Consider the following 17,204-nt stretch of genomic DNA (forward strand, 5'->3'; position numbering starts at 1 on the left):
ATAATTAAAAAAATCTGGATATCGGCCGATATGTTTCAATAAATGAATTAGACAAAATCAATAAAGCTAAATATTGACCTACCCACGGGAAGGTGTCGTCTATGTAATATCGCAATATTTTTTTGTAGACTATTATCTATAAAATATATTTTACATATCGCCCAGCCTTAGTTTGATCTTTAATTAATCATTGACTCTATTTAAATACATAAATATTTGAAAATAATGTGGACACACCAATAAATAATTTTTTTATACAGATAATCAAAAACTCTAACTCATGTATTATGGCCAAAACAAAAAAAAAAAAAAAACGTGTGTGTGTGTGTAAAATTTCAGTTGAAGTCAGAAATGTACATACACCCTTTTAAAACTAGTCATTTAAAAAAAAATGTCAACCACTTTTAATATTTAATATTAGCAAACTATAGTTTTGGCAAGTCGTTTAGGACATCTATTTTGTGTATGACACAAGTAATTTTTCCAATAATTGTTTACAGACAAATTGTTTCACTTTTAATTGACTATATCACAATTCCAGTGGGTCAGAAATTTACATACACAAATTAACTGTGCCTGTAAGCAGCTTGGAAAATTCCAGAAAATGATGTCAAGCCTTTAGCCAATTAGCTTCTGATATGAGGTGTAATAACTTGGAGGTGGACCTGTGGATTCTTTTTTTTTTTTTCTCTCCCTAATTTTGGCATGTCCCATTCCCAAAGTCCTCGTGGTGGCTTTGTGACTCGCCTCAGTCCGGGTGGCGGAGGACAAATCTCAGTTGCCTCCACGTCTGAGATAGTCAGTCCACACATCTCGTGGCTTGTTGAGCGCATTACCGCAGAGACCTAGCGCATCCTTGCACAACTCATCAAGTGCCCCACCGAGAGTGAGGGCAACATGATAGTGACCATGAGGAGGTTAACCCAACGTGACTACCATTAGCAACCGGGCCAATTGGTTGCTTGGGAAGCCTGGATTCACATAACATGCCCTGGATTCATACTTGTTAGTCAAGGTGTGGTAGTCAGTGCCTGTGGATGTATTTTATGGCCTACCTTCAAATGGTGCCTCTCTGCTTGACAATGTGAAAATCAAAAGAAATCAGCCAAGATCTCAGAAAAAAAAAATTGTGGACACCCACAAGTCTGGTTCATCCTTGGGAGCAATTTACAAATGCCTGAAGGTACCACGTTCATCTGTACAAACAATATAAACACCATGGGACCATGCAGCCATCATACCGCTCGGGGAGGAGATGCATTCTGTCTCCTAGAGATGAATGTAGTTTGGTGCAAAAGTGCAAATCAATCCCAGAACAACAGCAAAGGACATTGTGAAGATGCTGGAGGAAACCGGTAGACAAGTTTCTATATCCACAGTAAAACAAGTCCTATATTGAAAGGCTGCTCAGCAAGGAAGAAACCAGCATAAAAAAGTCAGACTACAGTTTGCAAGTGCACATGGGGACAAAAATCTTACTTTTTGGAGAAATGTCCTCTGGTCTAATGAAACAAAAACGTAACTATTTGGCCATAATGACCATCGTTATGTTTGGAGGAAAAAGGTGAGGCTTTCAAGCTAATGAACACCATCCCAACCATGAAGCATGGGGGTGACTGCATCATGTTGTGGGTGTGCTTTGCTGAAGGAGGGACTGGTGCACTTCACAAATATGTCATCAGGAAGGAAAATTGTGGATATATTGAAGTATCATCTCAAGACATCAGCCAGGAAGTTAAAGCTCGGTCACAAAGGGGTCTTCCAAATGGACAATGATCCAAAGCTTACCTTCAAAGTTGTGGCAAAATGGCTTAAGGACAACAAATTAAAGTGGCCACAATCCATATTAGAGGTGGTATTGGAACCCTGACCTCAATCCGATTTTGGGCAGAACTGAATAAGCATGTTGAGCAAGGAGGCCTACAAACCTGACTCTGGTACACCAGTTCTGTTTAGAGGAATGGTATGGGCTGAAATATGTGCCACCAGAAACTGAATTTGAACCATTTATATTTGAATTTGAATGGCTAAACTTGAATAATTGCATTGAAAAACTGAATTTGAATCACATCATTTGAAATTGTATTGTTTAATTAAAATTGAATTTATTCAAAAACTGAATCTGAATTGTATCATTTGAAATTGAATTTATTCGTTTGGAACTGAAGTCCAATAAAATTTGATCCTCACTGAAAATTAAATCTTCACATTCACTTCTCACAATTCAGATTCAGTTCTCAAATTCAATTTCAAGTTACTGAGACAGACATCCGGGTAGTTGGAGGATGAAGGAAGAGCAATCGAGCGCAGATCGATAGATAGCGTTCATTGGCGCACAGGACTCCTCTTGGGCCAATCAGCATCAATGTTTTGGAGCAAAGTACGTTACCCGCCATGAAACTATGGAATTACGATTGTGTCAATAATAATGAATGTAACTTTATAAAACTGAACATAACTTTTTCAGAAACTATCAAAAATATTCCATTACAAAAGAAGAAAAACACAATTAAAATGAAAAAAATGAACTCAGTCGCACGAATTTAACAGGCTCTTCAAATATGCTTCATTTTTTGTTAATGTTTTTCAAAGATTCGTTTTCGCAAATCGTGGATTCTGAATACATTGCCACAGATTTCGCTTACGCTTCGCAGTTTTTCGTTTGCTGTTTTGAGACAAACCTCTCGTGGGGTGGGCTTAACAGTGATCTACTCTGATTGGATAGTGAGCTTTTGATGGACAGGTGCTCTCTGACCCGGATGTACAGACGTCACTCAGTGGCGCGCATATTGGAAAGCTCTCGCGGTGATTTGTAGTTATGCAATACGTCGTGCTTTGTTGTATTACTTACTAACAATATGTAAATAATATCTGACCTATAATTATATAATTTAATATTATATGAGACCTTCGATCGTCTAATAATCGTCTTCGATCAGTCTGAGATGAGCTCTCAGGAGAGACACGGAGCGGCATCATCTTCCTCCTCCTCTTGTTTTTTATTTATTTAAAAAAAAAAAAAATATATATATATATATATATATATATATATATATTTTTTTTTTTTTAATGCAAAGAACAGGAACATACAAAAGAGAAAGCATACGTACATCACATAATATCAACCAAAACAATAAAGAAGACAAAAATAAATAGAAAAAAAAAAATAATAATAAAAATAATTCTTATTAGTAGATACTGAAATCAAATTTAGATAATTTTCTATTTCTTTTAAGAAGACAGAGAAGATAGGTTTACGGTTTAAAAATTTGCATTTGTGAATATAGAATTTGCTTAGGAAAATAATTAAATTAATAACAAAACAGACATTTTCGTTTGTGGGGTCTGAATCAAAATACCCAAATATAATGTTTCTCATATGTATTGAGAAGCCTGGCAAAATCTTACACTTGATAAAAACATCAATATCATTCCAGAGCTTCTGAGTGTAATGACACGACCAAAATAAATGAACCACTGTTTCATCAGAATTCACACAAAAAGAGCATGTTAGCTCAATATCAGATTTAAATCTTTGTATAAATTTCTTAACAGGATAGAACCTGTGTATCAACTTAAAGGACATTTCTTTCACTTTATTTGTGAGAATGAATTTCTGCTGTAAAGACCAGATTTTTTTTCCAATTAAGGTTACCAAACAAATTATTCCAAAAGGAAATAACAGGTGGAACAGAAATCAAATCCTAAAGAAATAAAGATCTTATAGTTTTTAGCTTTCGACTCTGAAAAACAGATTTGACCAACAGAAGTATCACAAGGTTTAGGAAAGGATGCAGTAGATACTGGTGTGAAGTAATTACGGTTTTTAAAAAGCATACATAAACCAGAGGGAATAGCACCCATTACTGTAGCAAATTCTTTTGGGGTTACTGGTATTTGGTATTCAGAAAGAAATTCTGAATATCTGAATAAAAGACCTTGCTTATTAAACAAATGCTCCACTCCTCCTCCTCTTGTCCTTCAAGGCAGCTTGAAGTAAGTTCGTGTTACTGAAGTAACCAATAACATCGATAAAAGTTGTATTCATGTAACGTTACAGTGTGCAACAGTTCTGGCTTTATTTTGCAAATTTATTGTTTAACCACTTCAGCTCTGCAGGATATTTTGAATTTTTTAGAGAATTAGGCATATCTGAATTTAAAAGAGCGTCCTGCCCACATACATTGGAGTAAATGGATAGAAATTGTCTAATTTTACAGAAAACACTCTAAATTTCAACACAGTGGTGGAATATTGCATATATTTTATTATATTTATTCACAATGTTTTGATAAACACATATAAAATATCATATTTTTATATATTTGTTAATAATTTTTTTATTGTCATTCACAAGTTTGCAATGCACTGATGTCATGTCATGATGTTATGTAGTTTGATTGTTTGCTCTTTTGCACAGTTATTATATTCAAGGACGTGTCAATGTAGACAGTGCAGATATCAAACTGGTCTTTATTCTACAGCAAGGCAGAAATTTTGGTGCAGATGCTGCATCTGCAGCTGTACATAACAACCTTGAAATTCTTAACCAGTCGCTCGGGAATACCAGCACAAGGCAGGGTCAGCAGCAGTCCGTTCAGCAGTCAGGGCAGAGTCAAACAGTGGACCAAGATATGGCCAGGTTTCAGTTTTGCAGTCATGACAATGACAAAACAGCAACATTTTATTTAGCATGCATTTACAATACAACAATAAATTTGCAAAATAAAGCCAGAACTGTTGCACACTGTAACGTTACATGAATAAAACTTTTATCGATGTTATTGGTTACTTCAGTAACACGAACTTACTTCAAGCTGACTTGAAGGACAAGAGGAGGAGGAAGATGATGCCGCTCCGTGTCTCTCCTGAGAGCTCATATTTACAGACTGATCGAAGACGATTATTAGACGATCGAAGGTCTCATATAATATTAAATTATATAATTATAGGTCAAATATTATTTACATATTGTTAGTAAGTAATACAACAAAGCACGACGTATTGCATAACTACATATCACCGCGAGAGCTTTCCAATATGCGCGCCACTGAGTGACGTCTGTACATCCGGGTCAGAGAGCACCTGTCCATCAAAAGCTCACTATCCAATCAGAGTAGATCACTGTTAAGCCCACCCCCACGAGAGGTTTGTCTCAAAACAGCAAACGAAAAACTGCGAAGCGTAAGCGAAATCTGTGGCAATGTATTCAGAATCCACGATTTGCGAAAACGAATCTTTGAAAAACATTAACAAAAAATGAAGCATATTTGAAGAGCCTGTTAAATTCGATGCGACTGAGTTCATTTTTTTCATTTTAATTGTGTTTTTCTTCTTTTGTAATGGAATATTTTTGATAGTTTCTGAAAAAGTTACGTTCAGTTTTATAAAGTTACATTCAGTTTTATAAAGTTACATTCATTATTATTGACACAATCGTAATTCCATAGTTTCATGGCGGGTAACGTACTGTGCTCCAAAACATTGGTGCTGATTGGCCCAAGAGGAGTCCTGTGCGCCAATGAACGCTATCTATCGATCTGCGCTCGATTGCTCTTCCTTCATCCTCCAACTACCCGGATGTCTGTCTCAGTAACTTGAAATTGAATTTGAGAACTGAATCTGAATTGTGAGAAGTGAATGTGAAGATATATAGAGAGTTTAATTTTCAGTGAGGATCAAATTTTATTGGACTTCAGTTCCAAACGAATAAATTCAATTTCAAATGATACAATTCAGATTCAGTTTTTGAATAAATTCAATTTTAATTAAACAATACAATTTCAAATTATGTGATTTCAAATTCAGTTTTTCAATGCAATTATTCAAGTTTAGCCATTCAAATTCAAATATAAATGGTTCAAATTCAGTTTCTGGTGGCACATATTTCAGCCCATACCATTCCTCTAAACAGAACTGGTGTACCAGAGTCAGGTTTGTAGGCCTCCTTGCTCAACATGCTTATTCAGTTCTGCCCAAAATCGGATTGAGGTCAGGGTTCCAATACCACCTCTAATATGGATTGTGGCCACTTTAATTTGTTGTCCTTAAGCCATTTTGCCACAACTTTGAAGGTAAGCTTTGGATCATTGTCCATTTGGAAGACCCCTTTGTGACCGAGCTTTAACCATAGAATGGGCCGAAATTCCAGCAACTTATTGTGAGAACTTGTGGAAGGCTACCCAAAATGTTTGTCCCAAGATAAACAATTTAAAGGCAATGCTACCAAAAACTGACAAAATGTATGTAAAATTCTGACCCACTGGGAATGTGATGAAAGAAATAAAAGCTGAAATAAATGATTCTCTCTACAATTATTCTGAAATTTCACATTCTTAAAATAAAGTTGCTGATCTAAGACAGGGAATGTTTTCTATGATTAAATGTCAGGAATTGTGAAAAACTGAGTTTAAATGTATTTGGCTATGTAAACTTCTGACTTTGTGTGTGTGTGTGAGACAGTGTTCACTATAAATCTACAATTTACAGTACATGCTTTCAATGGAATCTGGCATTAAAACATTATTATGTGCAATAGGAAAAAAAATAGATAACTGATATACTTTGTAACCTGGCAACTTTTTTTTTTTTTAATTGGTCATTATATTATCTGCTTGCAATATGAGCAAATTCAGACTGATCCTGTTTATTAAAAATAGAAAAAGAAAAAACAAGATTAGTTCATTCTGATACAACCACTCGTATTTTTTGTTTACAGGGGTATCTTTCTAACACATGCTGTAAAATCGGAAAACAATTGAGTAGAATTCAAGATAACACCGTTACCTGTATAAATGCCTTTTAAATGTGGTTTTGATGTGATGGCAGTGCTGTGATCGAGCATACCAACCAGGTAATCTTCCTTGAGGATGATGATGTTGCAGCGGTGAGCAATGGCCGTCTCTCCATCCATCGGATCAAGCGCACAGCAGGAGACCACCCAGCCCGTGCCATCCAGACCCTACAGATGGAGCTGCAGCAGATCATGAAAGGTAAGAACTGAGTATACAATTTCATCGGCGAAAAGTCTGGTCCATATTGGAGCTTTATTGGCAATTCATAAAGGGGCTGTCTTGCTCACATAATATAACTTTTTATGTGACTCTTTGTCCTATATGTAATAAACATACTATACGTACTGAGTTTCTCAACCTTGGGCTCGCAACCCAATGTAGACTCGCCAGAGATGCACAAGTATTGAGGGAGATTTTTATGAACTATATCTTATTAATGGTATATTTGTTAAACTTTACAATGAGGCTGTATATGTTAACATTTGTAAATGCATTAGGTATCATGAACTAACTGTGAATGATATATTTTACTTGAGATAAATATGGCCAATATTTATCTGCCAATTATTGATCAAATTAAAAGCACCGGCAAATCGGTTTTATGCACCACAAAATATAACACGGTTGGCACTCCTAAAATTGTCATATTTAATTTATAATCATTCTCTTCTATTAATGAGGAAAAACTGTCATTACATATGTAAATGAGACGCTTACCTACACATGATGCAAAACCATCCAAAACACTTTGAAACAAGCTAACTTTGACTTGTTAGTTAAAAAAACTTGATAGCTAAAGATATAGACCGCATTCAGTGAGTCAGTCAGCACTTCAGTAAGTGCTGTGTAAGCAAGCAGCGCCCTCTAGTGTTTTTATGGCATTATCCACGATACCACAATAGCACTTAAAATGGCGTGTTGTTCCTTTGGTAACTTTATTTTTCAATGATGTTTTTGACATTTTTGTGGAATTGCATAACATGAATTTGTGAGTTTCTCTTTTATATAGTACAAACATGTCAAATGTAAATTCTGTTGTTTTGATCTGCAAAATAGAAGTGCAAAAATGTTTTCGAAGTACAAATGTTTTTTTTTTTCACAACAATCATCATGGTTTAAAGTTAGCTATTTAATTATTTTTTTTTAAATAAAATAAATCCCCTTTTTCCATTTATTTATCTGTCATTGTGTCTCTTTAAAATGTTTACTTGTCATGTTCAACAGATCCAATCCATGTTCAAAAGAAATTATTTTTTGAATAATAAAAAGCTTTCATACCTCTTTGTAAATTTTACATTCATAATTCCTCAGCAAAATATTGATCTGATGAAAAAATAAGGAAAGTGGCAAAATATCGGTATCTGCCAATATTTTTGTTAAAAAATTGTTTATTTACATTTTCATATTGGTGTATCCCTAATTTCTACAGCATTTATTAATCTTGGTTAATGTTAATTTCTCAACATACTATTGTTTATTGTTGGTTCATGCTAGTTCGTAATGCATTAGTTAATGTTAATATATTGAACTTTCAATTTAAAAAATGTATTGTTTAAAAATTAACATTTAACCAAGATTAACACGTGCTGGAAGAAGATTGTTCATGTTACCAATTACAACCTAGTTGATAAGTGTTACCTGGTGGTGGTGGTTGTTGTTGTTGTTGTTGTTGTTTTTATAAAAAAATGTAACCTTAATTTTTATAGCAGTAGGTGCTGGACGAAAAGGAGATCTCCATGTGAGCGGCCTTTAAACTGCTGGCACTTATTTGTGTGAAAAATAATTAAAGGGATATTTCACCCTAAAATTTTAATTCTCTCATTTGCTCATCCTTCTGATATCCCAGGTGTGAGTGACTTTCTTTAATCACCAGAACACATTTGAAGAAAAATAGACAAATAGCTCAGCTCAGTAGGCCCTTAAAATGCAAGTGCATGGAGATTTCTCTTTTGAAGCTCCAAAAATGACAGACAGTCAGCATAAACGTCATCCATACAACTCAAGCTGTTAAATTAATGTCTTCTAAAGCAATACGATCACTTTTGGGTGCAAAAAATTTGAATATTTAAGTACTTTTTAACTATCTCATGTTCTCCACTCGGTTGAGACATCCAGGATAAGCACACAAAATGCACCATTGTGAGTAAAGAGACCAATAATAACAGATCTAAACCAAAATCAACCAAGCGACTGTACAGTGTTCCTCCTCCTCAATTGTAAACAGCACTGCTCTTCCAGCTGTGACGCACTTGTATCCGTTCTCATGTTTCAAATGCCAATGCGATTACGTCACACGCTTGTACCGCTCCTGACCGGAAGCATGATTAAAAAAAATAAAGTACTTCAATATTTATATTTTTTGCACCAAAAGTGATTGTATCACTTTAGAAGACATTAACAGCTGGAGTCGTATGGATGACGTTTATGCTGACTGTCTGTGATTTTTGGATCTTCAAATGAGAGATCTATATTCACTTTAAGGACCTACTGAGCTGAGATATTGTTATTTTTTTTTTTTTTTCAAATGTGTTCTGGTGAAGAAAGAAAGCCATACACATCTGGAATATTAATTTGAAGGTTCCTGCGTTCAAATCCGTAACACTTGAGTGCAACAGAATAGAAAAAACAAGGATCTTGAGAAACGTTTTTCAAAGCAGAACTGCTTTTTAACTTGACAGATGCTAAAGAAACCTAGTAATTTATAACAACATACACTAGTAAAATGTAATCTGAGAACTGTGTTCCTAAATTTCTTTGTTATTTAATTGCATGAAGAAATTTAGTTTTTCAATTAAATGCACACAGTTATTATTACTTATATGCATTTAGACAAATGTAATTGCCTGTGATTTGATGTTGCATTCATGCAAACCAAAAAAGGTGGTTATAAATCAAATATTTGTTAATGTTATCAATATTTGTATATATTACTTTTTGTGCAAATGCTGTAGACAAACACAATATTGTAATTTCAGAATTAGTTACAGGGATTGCTGCAGTTCTATCTGTAATCTACATTATTTATGGTTAATTGTGCCACCCTAATTAATGTAGTTTTCTGCCAATGAGATCACACAGTGAGGGTTTAGCATAATTCTGTAACGTATTAGGGGGCTAAATACTGTATTGTCTTGGGCCAAAAAAATATATGACTTTTATTAAATACAGAGATACTGTGATATTGACCGCTCAATTCAAACTTTTCACTCATGTCATTTATTGACTGACGAATCATTGCACATAACAGAGATAATGCTCTGGAATCAAAGAGTTATGTGCTTCAGCTTTTAAGTTAGACCGAGACCAGAAACACAGGTTGATCAGGAACTTTATTGTAATTCCAAAAAACTAAACTTTTGGTTGTATTCTTTCATGTACTGTGGTGAACCATATGCTGATTTCTCCAGATCCACAGTGTAAACCGTAACCCCAGTTAAATGCACTCGCACCTCACAATAATGAAGTAATTTAATTAATATTGCAATTCCATTTGGTACAGATAGTGGCTCAGATATCACACACTTTTCACCTCTACAGATATATTATTCAAGCAAATGTGTTGCTTTTTCCCCATGACCACCTGAGGGCAGTACATCACATCAGATGTATCTCTCCCTCTTTCACTTTCTGCTCCTCCTCCGTTATATTTCTTTATCCATCTATCCACTCCTTCCTCTGTATCTCCCCACCTCCCAACATTTCACTGGACCTATTGTGAAAAACCCCAGTTCTCATGACCTATATTTGGGGTAAAGCAGTCTCTCACCAAGGAACTGTTCCATGTGAGAAATTATTCTCACATTCCTTCAGTTTATTTCCATGCTTGCGTGAGAATTGATTAGTAAAGAGTCTTTAATTGAGCATTTAAATTTAAAAGCTTCATTTGTTTGCCGTCAGCGACTGAAGGCTATTAATCCAGCTGAAATGAGTTTCTGATTATGATTTTTCATGTCTTAGAACACTGCATCTCCTCCAGATGCCCTTTAAATCGAGAGCAGTTCCAGAATATATATTTTTCAGAAATATAATCAGATATCTATTGCTCCAAGTAAAATATTCCCAACACCATAATGATTCTAATGATTTGATGATGATTATGACCTTAAAACTCCCATTTTTGTGACACCAAAATATTATTTGTGTATTTGTGATTTATATAAATTTCAATTCTTAATTTTAAAGGTGAAAAGTTATTAAACCCTTTTTTTTATTATTTGCTGGAACCTCTATAAGTAAATCATTTGTTGGTTGATTTTCCTTGGAGTACACTGAATGCTGACTCTGTGATGCTCAAAACATTGAGCAGTCTGACTGACTGAAATGCAAAATTCTAGTTCAGTTTTGCAATTATGTTTCGCGCCACTAGTGACACACTTAGTTTTATTTGTTATACTTATTGTATAACTGTGTATATGGTATACTTGTCATTCCATATTGTTATACTTAAAGATAAAAATGCATTCGTCCAAAAGTGACCCGGTACACATGGTTTATCATGAGAGAATAATATGTTAAGGCTGACTTTCATCACTTTGTCTCTGGTTCTTTTTCTAAAAACAGGGAACTATAGTTCCTTCATGCAGAAGGAGATCTTTGAGCAGCCAGAATCAGTGGTCAACACCATGAGAGGAAGAGTTAACTTCGAAAACAACACCGGTGAGCCAATCTGTGCTCTGATCAGTGAATCATTTGTTTCAACACAGGACAAGTTTCCAAAGAGTTGTGAATGTTTTTCTTTGAATTTAGAAGTTTAAGTATAGCTAAACCGTGTGAATGTTTAAAAAGTGTGTTTCTTTGGAAACATCTCCCAGGGTTTGATTTACTTATAGGGGTTTGTTCACCCCAAATTTACATTTTGACATCATTTAGTCACACTCCTATCTTTTCAAACCCTATTGGGGGAAACACAAATAAGTTAAATAGTGGAATGCAAAGCTGCACTTTTCCATACTATTAAGTGAATGGTGACCATGGCTCAAACATACACTCATTTTATGCAAAAAATCAGTTTGAACATTCAGCAAAATATCGAGAGGGTTCCATGAAAGGGTTAATTAACCCAAACATTTTAATTCTCTCATTTACTCACCCTCATGCCATTCCAGATGTGTATTCTTTCTTCTGCAGAACACAAATGAAGATTTTTAGAAGAATATTTCAGCTCTGTTGGTCCATACAATTCAAGTGAATGGTGGCCAGAACTATGCATCTCCAAAAAGCACAAAATGACTTGATAATTAAAAAAAAAATATCAATTTCTCATCAACACCTATAGACCATTTCAAGGACTATTCGTCGTTTAAGGAAGTGACATCTTTGTCCCTTGAACATTTCTTGCAAGTTGTCGAACACATTCAAAACAACAGTGGAAGGCGCTTTATTCATAATTGCTTAAACACCGTTAACGTTAAAGCCATTGTCATAAAATGCCATTACCAAAATGAGGACGCAAGTTATTTACCTTGTCATTTAGCAGACTTTTTTTTTTTTTTACAAAACAATTTACAAATGAAGAACGTATGCAATTTATCACACAAGTCAACAATATCTGCATAATCAATCTTCTAAGTAGCTAGAGTTGTATAGAAGCTAGCACAGAAGAAAGAGACAAGTATTTTTATAACTAAAGAAATTCGTAACTTGTTCACGGGTCACGCAGATGGCTTAGTTGAACGGCTTCATTGATTATAATTGGAATGATCCAATATCCCCAATCTTTCTGCTGAGGAAACGATATATATACATAATAAAATGAATGGGCATATAAACCAGGACACAATTTCACTGCCTCTCTCGCATAGATGCTCCGTATCGACGGCACGTCTGGATAAGTCACTTCAGGAAACGTTGATGTTATTCGAGTGCTTGACTTGCTTAATTTAAAAGATCCCGTGATGATACCAGAAATGCTTCAGGGTCAGTAGCTTTGTAATTCCTTTTTTATTGTTTTCGTCCATGAAATTATCTATAATGTCGCTTCTTAAAACATGAATTTAACCATTGGAGTCGAATTAATTACTTTTATGCTGCCCTTATTTGCATTTTGGAGCTTCAATGTTTTGGTCACCGTTTAATTGCATTGTATGAACCTAAAGAGCTGAGATATTCTTCTTAAAATCTTTATTTGTGTTCTACAGAAGAAAAAGTCATACACATCTAGGATGGCATGAGGGTGAGTAAATTATTTTCATTGTGTGTGTGTGTGTGTGTGTGTGTGTGTGTGTGTTTAGTGACCTTGGGAGGACTGAAAGATCACATTAAAGAGATCCAGAGGTGTCGAAGGCTCATCTTGATCGCTTGTGGGACCAGTTACCATGCTGGAGTTGCAGTATGTACATCAAACCACACTCAGTTAGACTCACAAAGGTTTAAATCCAGCATTTGAATTTGTCATATGATAAGGAATACATTTTACCTTTTGAAAGAGTAAAACGTACTGTAACTTTCAGAACTCAAAACTTCCTCCCCAGTCCAAAAACTTTATCTATTGAAACTGTTTAAAAACAGTGCAATGCAAATAAGCTATTATTGAATGATGGGACAGCACAAGCCATATGGGATGCAAAGAGGGGCTTTTACAAAGAAGTTTTAAAAGCACAAAAGCAAAAAAAGTCTGGTTTAATGCTAAATATCAGCGAGAAACAAAAACGGCAACTGTTAAGAATCTGATATGGAACACATCCGTGTTCAGGGAAAAAGGTGGATGAGATTGTGCCTGGTAAGGACACAGTGTAATTTACAAACCTGGAACACACACGTAATCATAATTCATGTTGGTTCTATTACCTCTTTAGACTCGTCAGGTATTGGAGGAACTGACTGAACTTCCTGTCATGGTGGAGCTGGCCAGTGATTTCCTGGATCGTAACACACCTGTGTTCCGCGATGATGTGTGCTTTTTCATCAGCCAATCGGGTCAGTGTGTGTGTGTGTGTGTGTGTGTGTGTGTGTGTGTGGCTGTTTGAGACAGAACAGGCATCTGAACTATGCTGTTTGTGTTCAGGGGAGACGGCAGATACCCTGATGGCTCTGCGCTACTGTAAGGAGAGAGGCGCCCTGACAGTGGGCATCACCAACACTGTGGGCAGCTCCATCTCCAGAGAAACAGACTGTGGCGTTCATATTAACGCTGGACCTGAAGTTGGAGTGGCTAGCACCAAGGTGGGCTCTAATAATAATGAAAGAAATAAACCAATCAAAATATTACAGTAACTGGATTATTTGGATCACACACACACACACACACTTACTGTTTCCGACCCATTTCCACCAATTTGCTAGCATCCAATTACCCAATTCTCATAACTTCTTTTCACCAGTGTGTATAGCACACATGCCAACCCATATTATATGGTTTAAATCGGTCTGTAACCCACAACTATCCCATAGCTATAGATCCTGTCCAGACAATCAAGTAAAGGTAACCCATCATTGGTTCACCAACTCAGAAACATGTCCAATATAGTAGACTAGAGTAATCCTAGATAAATCTCCTTACTTATGAAGTTTAGCTTTTTGCTTTGGGAAACCTGTTTGAAAACGGTTATTATTTTGCTATTCTATTTCTTGAGCTTTTTATTGACTTTTTAGTAGAGCAAGGACACAATTATTGAGGGTGAATGAGAATGGACATGACGATGGCCAGATTTAAACCTGCATCACCCTTGTGAGCACCACGGCTCAACATGTCTAGAGTATACTGCATGTGCTAACGACTATGACACGGCTTGGACTATTACATAAGTCTAAGGAAGTCAGTAAAAAATATGAGATGTGCTAAAATGTTTTCTGGAATCATGATGAGTAAAAACAGCTGACATTTTTGGCTTGATATGACTCCAGCTGCAAGAGTCAAGCTAATACTAGGGGTGTGAATCTTTGTATTTAAAGTGAATCAATTAGATTCCTAATTCATAGGTTTTTGATTCAATTCAAAACTCAATTCAGAACGATTTGATACACAATGAAATTTATAATGATTTGATTCTGTATTTTTAATATGCACTCATAGGATTCTTTTAATACTCCCTCTTATGTATCTTAGAAAAGAAAGTCAAAATACTTAACATTGTTTTTTTGCACAAAAAGCAGCTTGAAAGTAAACACAAGTAGATGTACATACAGGCTTCTTGGAATATAACAGAGTGCAATGTGCCGATACAATAGTTTTGTGCCAAGCATAACTGTAAAAGTGTAACATATTTTATGATAAAATTCCATGATTTATTAAGTTGCATGACATTTCCATAACCATAGGAACCCTGAATCAGTTAAACAATTCATGTAATAATATGTGACTTCATTCAGTTTCCTCATAATCAAATAAGGAATAAAGAAAAGCAGTTTCAACAAGATAACTTCAACTTAAAAGTCCTCAACTAAACAATGAGACCAGTAAAATGGCACTATACACTCACCTAAAGGATTATTAGGAACACCATACTAATACTGTGTTTGACCCCCTTTCGCCTTCAGAACTGCCTTAATTCTACGTGGCATTGATTCAACAAGGTGCTGAAAGCATTCTTTAGAAATGTTGGCCCATATTGATAGGATAGCATCTTGCAGTTGATGGAGATTTGTGGGATGCACATCCAGGGCACGAAGCTCCCGTTCCACCACATCCCAAAGATGCTCTATTGGGTTGAGATCTGGTGACTGTGGGGGCCATTTTAGTACAGTTAACTCATTGTCATGTTCAAGAAACCAATTTGAAATGATTCGAGCTTTGTGACATGGTGCATTATCCTGCAGGGTTTGATTTACTTATAGGGGTTTGTTCACCCCAAAATTACATTTTGACATCATTTAGTCACACTCCTATCTTTTCAAACCCTATTGGGGGAAACACAAATAAGTTAAATAGTGGAATGCAAAGCTGCACTTTTCCATACTATTAAGTGAATGGTGACCATGGCTCAAACATACACTCATTTTATGCAAAAAATCAGTTTGAACATTCAGCAAAATATCGAGAGGGTTCCATGAAAGGGTTAATTAACCCAAACATTTTAATTCTCTCATTTACTCACCCTCATGCCATTCCAGATGTGTATTCTTTCTTCTGCAGAACACAAATGAAGATTTTTAGAAGAATATTTCAGCTCTGTTGGTCCATACAATTCAAGTGAATGGTGGCCAGAACTATGCATCTCCAAAAAGCACAAAATGACTTGATAATTAAAAAAAAATATCAATTTCTCATCAACACCTATAGACCATTTCAAGGACTATTTGTCGGTTTAAGGAAGTGACATCTTTGTCCCTTGAACATTTCTTGCAAGTTGTCGAACACATTCAAAACAACAGTGGAAGGCGCTTTATTCAGATGGCTACTGGAAGTAGCCATCAGAGGATGGGTACATGGTGGCCATAAAGGGATGGACATGGTCAGAAACAATGCTCAGGTAGGCCTTGGCATTTAAACGATGCCCAATTGGCACTAAGGGGCCTAAAGTGTGCCAAGAAAACATCCCCCACACCATTACACCACCACCACCAGCCTGCACAGTGGTAACAAGGCATGATGGATCCATGTTCTCATTCTGTTTACGCCAAATTCTGACTCTACCATCTGAATGTCTCAACAGAAATCGAAACTCATCAGACCAGGCAACATTTTTCCAGTCTTCAACTGTCCAATTTTGGTGAGCTTTTGCAAATTGTAGCCTCTTTTTCCTATTTGTAGTGGAGATGAGTGATACCCGGTGGGGTCTTCTGCTGTTGTAGCCCATCCGCCTCAAGGTTGTGCGTGTTGTGGCTTCACAAATGCTTTGCTGCATACATCGGTTGTAACGAGTGGTTATTTCAGGCAAAGTTGCTCTTCTATCAGCTTGAATCAGTCGGCACATTCTCCTCTGACCTCTAGCATCAACAAGGCATTTTCGCCCACAGGACTGCCACATACTGGATGTTTTTCCCTTTTCACACCATTCTTTGTAAACCCTAGAAATGGTTGTGTGTGAAAATCCCAGTAACTGAGCAGATTGTGAAATACTCAGACCGGCCCGTCTGGCACCAACAACCATGCCACGCTCAAAATTGCTTAAATCACCTTTCTTTCCCATTCTGACAATCAGTTTGGAGTTCAGGAGATTGTCTTGACCAGGACCACACCCCTAAATGCATTGAAGCAACTGCCATGTGATTGGTTGATTAGATAATTGCATTAATGAGAAATTGAACAGGTGTTCCTAATAATCCTTTAGGTGAGTGTATATCTTCTAGAAAATAGTGGCTTATGAAAGCATTTTATTTCATTATTTACGAGAGTTACGGACGGAACAGAGCGGGCGTGATCCTGTGAAGGGCTAAAGAAGAGTGCAGTGCACGTCTGTGAGGAGAGAGCTATGAGGACGCACGCTCAAGATTGATGCATATAAATCGGCCATATTAGTAATATTTGCATCG

At 36.0% G+C, this 17,204-nt stretch overlaps 1 protein-coding gene across 1 annotated transcript in view; it reads left to right on the forward strand.

The window, feature by feature from the left end:
* Nucleotides 1-17,204, forward strand: part of LOC127631297 (glutamine--fructose-6-phosphate aminotransferase [isomerizing] 1-like) — a 53,611-nt gene that overhangs the window by 13,876 nt on the left and 22,531 nt on the right. The window contains exons 10-14 of the mRNA XM_052109382.1: nt 6,829-6,992; nt 11,355-11,450; nt 13,025-13,122; nt 13,589-13,709; nt 13,798-13,955. Of these exons, the coding sequence (XP_051965342.1) occupies nt 6,829-6,992; nt 11,355-11,450; nt 13,025-13,122; nt 13,589-13,709; nt 13,798-13,955 (637 nt within the window). The remainder of the gene's footprint in view (nt 1-6,828; nt 6,993-11,354; nt 11,451-13,024; nt 13,123-13,588; nt 13,710-13,797; nt 13,956-17,204) is intronic.

The sequence above is a fragment of the Xyrauchen texanus genome, chromosome 37 (genome assembly GCF_025860055.1).
Source record: "Xyrauchen texanus isolate HMW12.3.18 chromosome 37, RBS_HiC_50CHRs, whole genome shotgun sequence".
In the NCBI taxonomy this organism is placed as follows: domain Eukaryota; kingdom Metazoa; phylum Chordata; class Actinopteri; order Cypriniformes; family Catostomidae; genus Xyrauchen; species Xyrauchen texanus.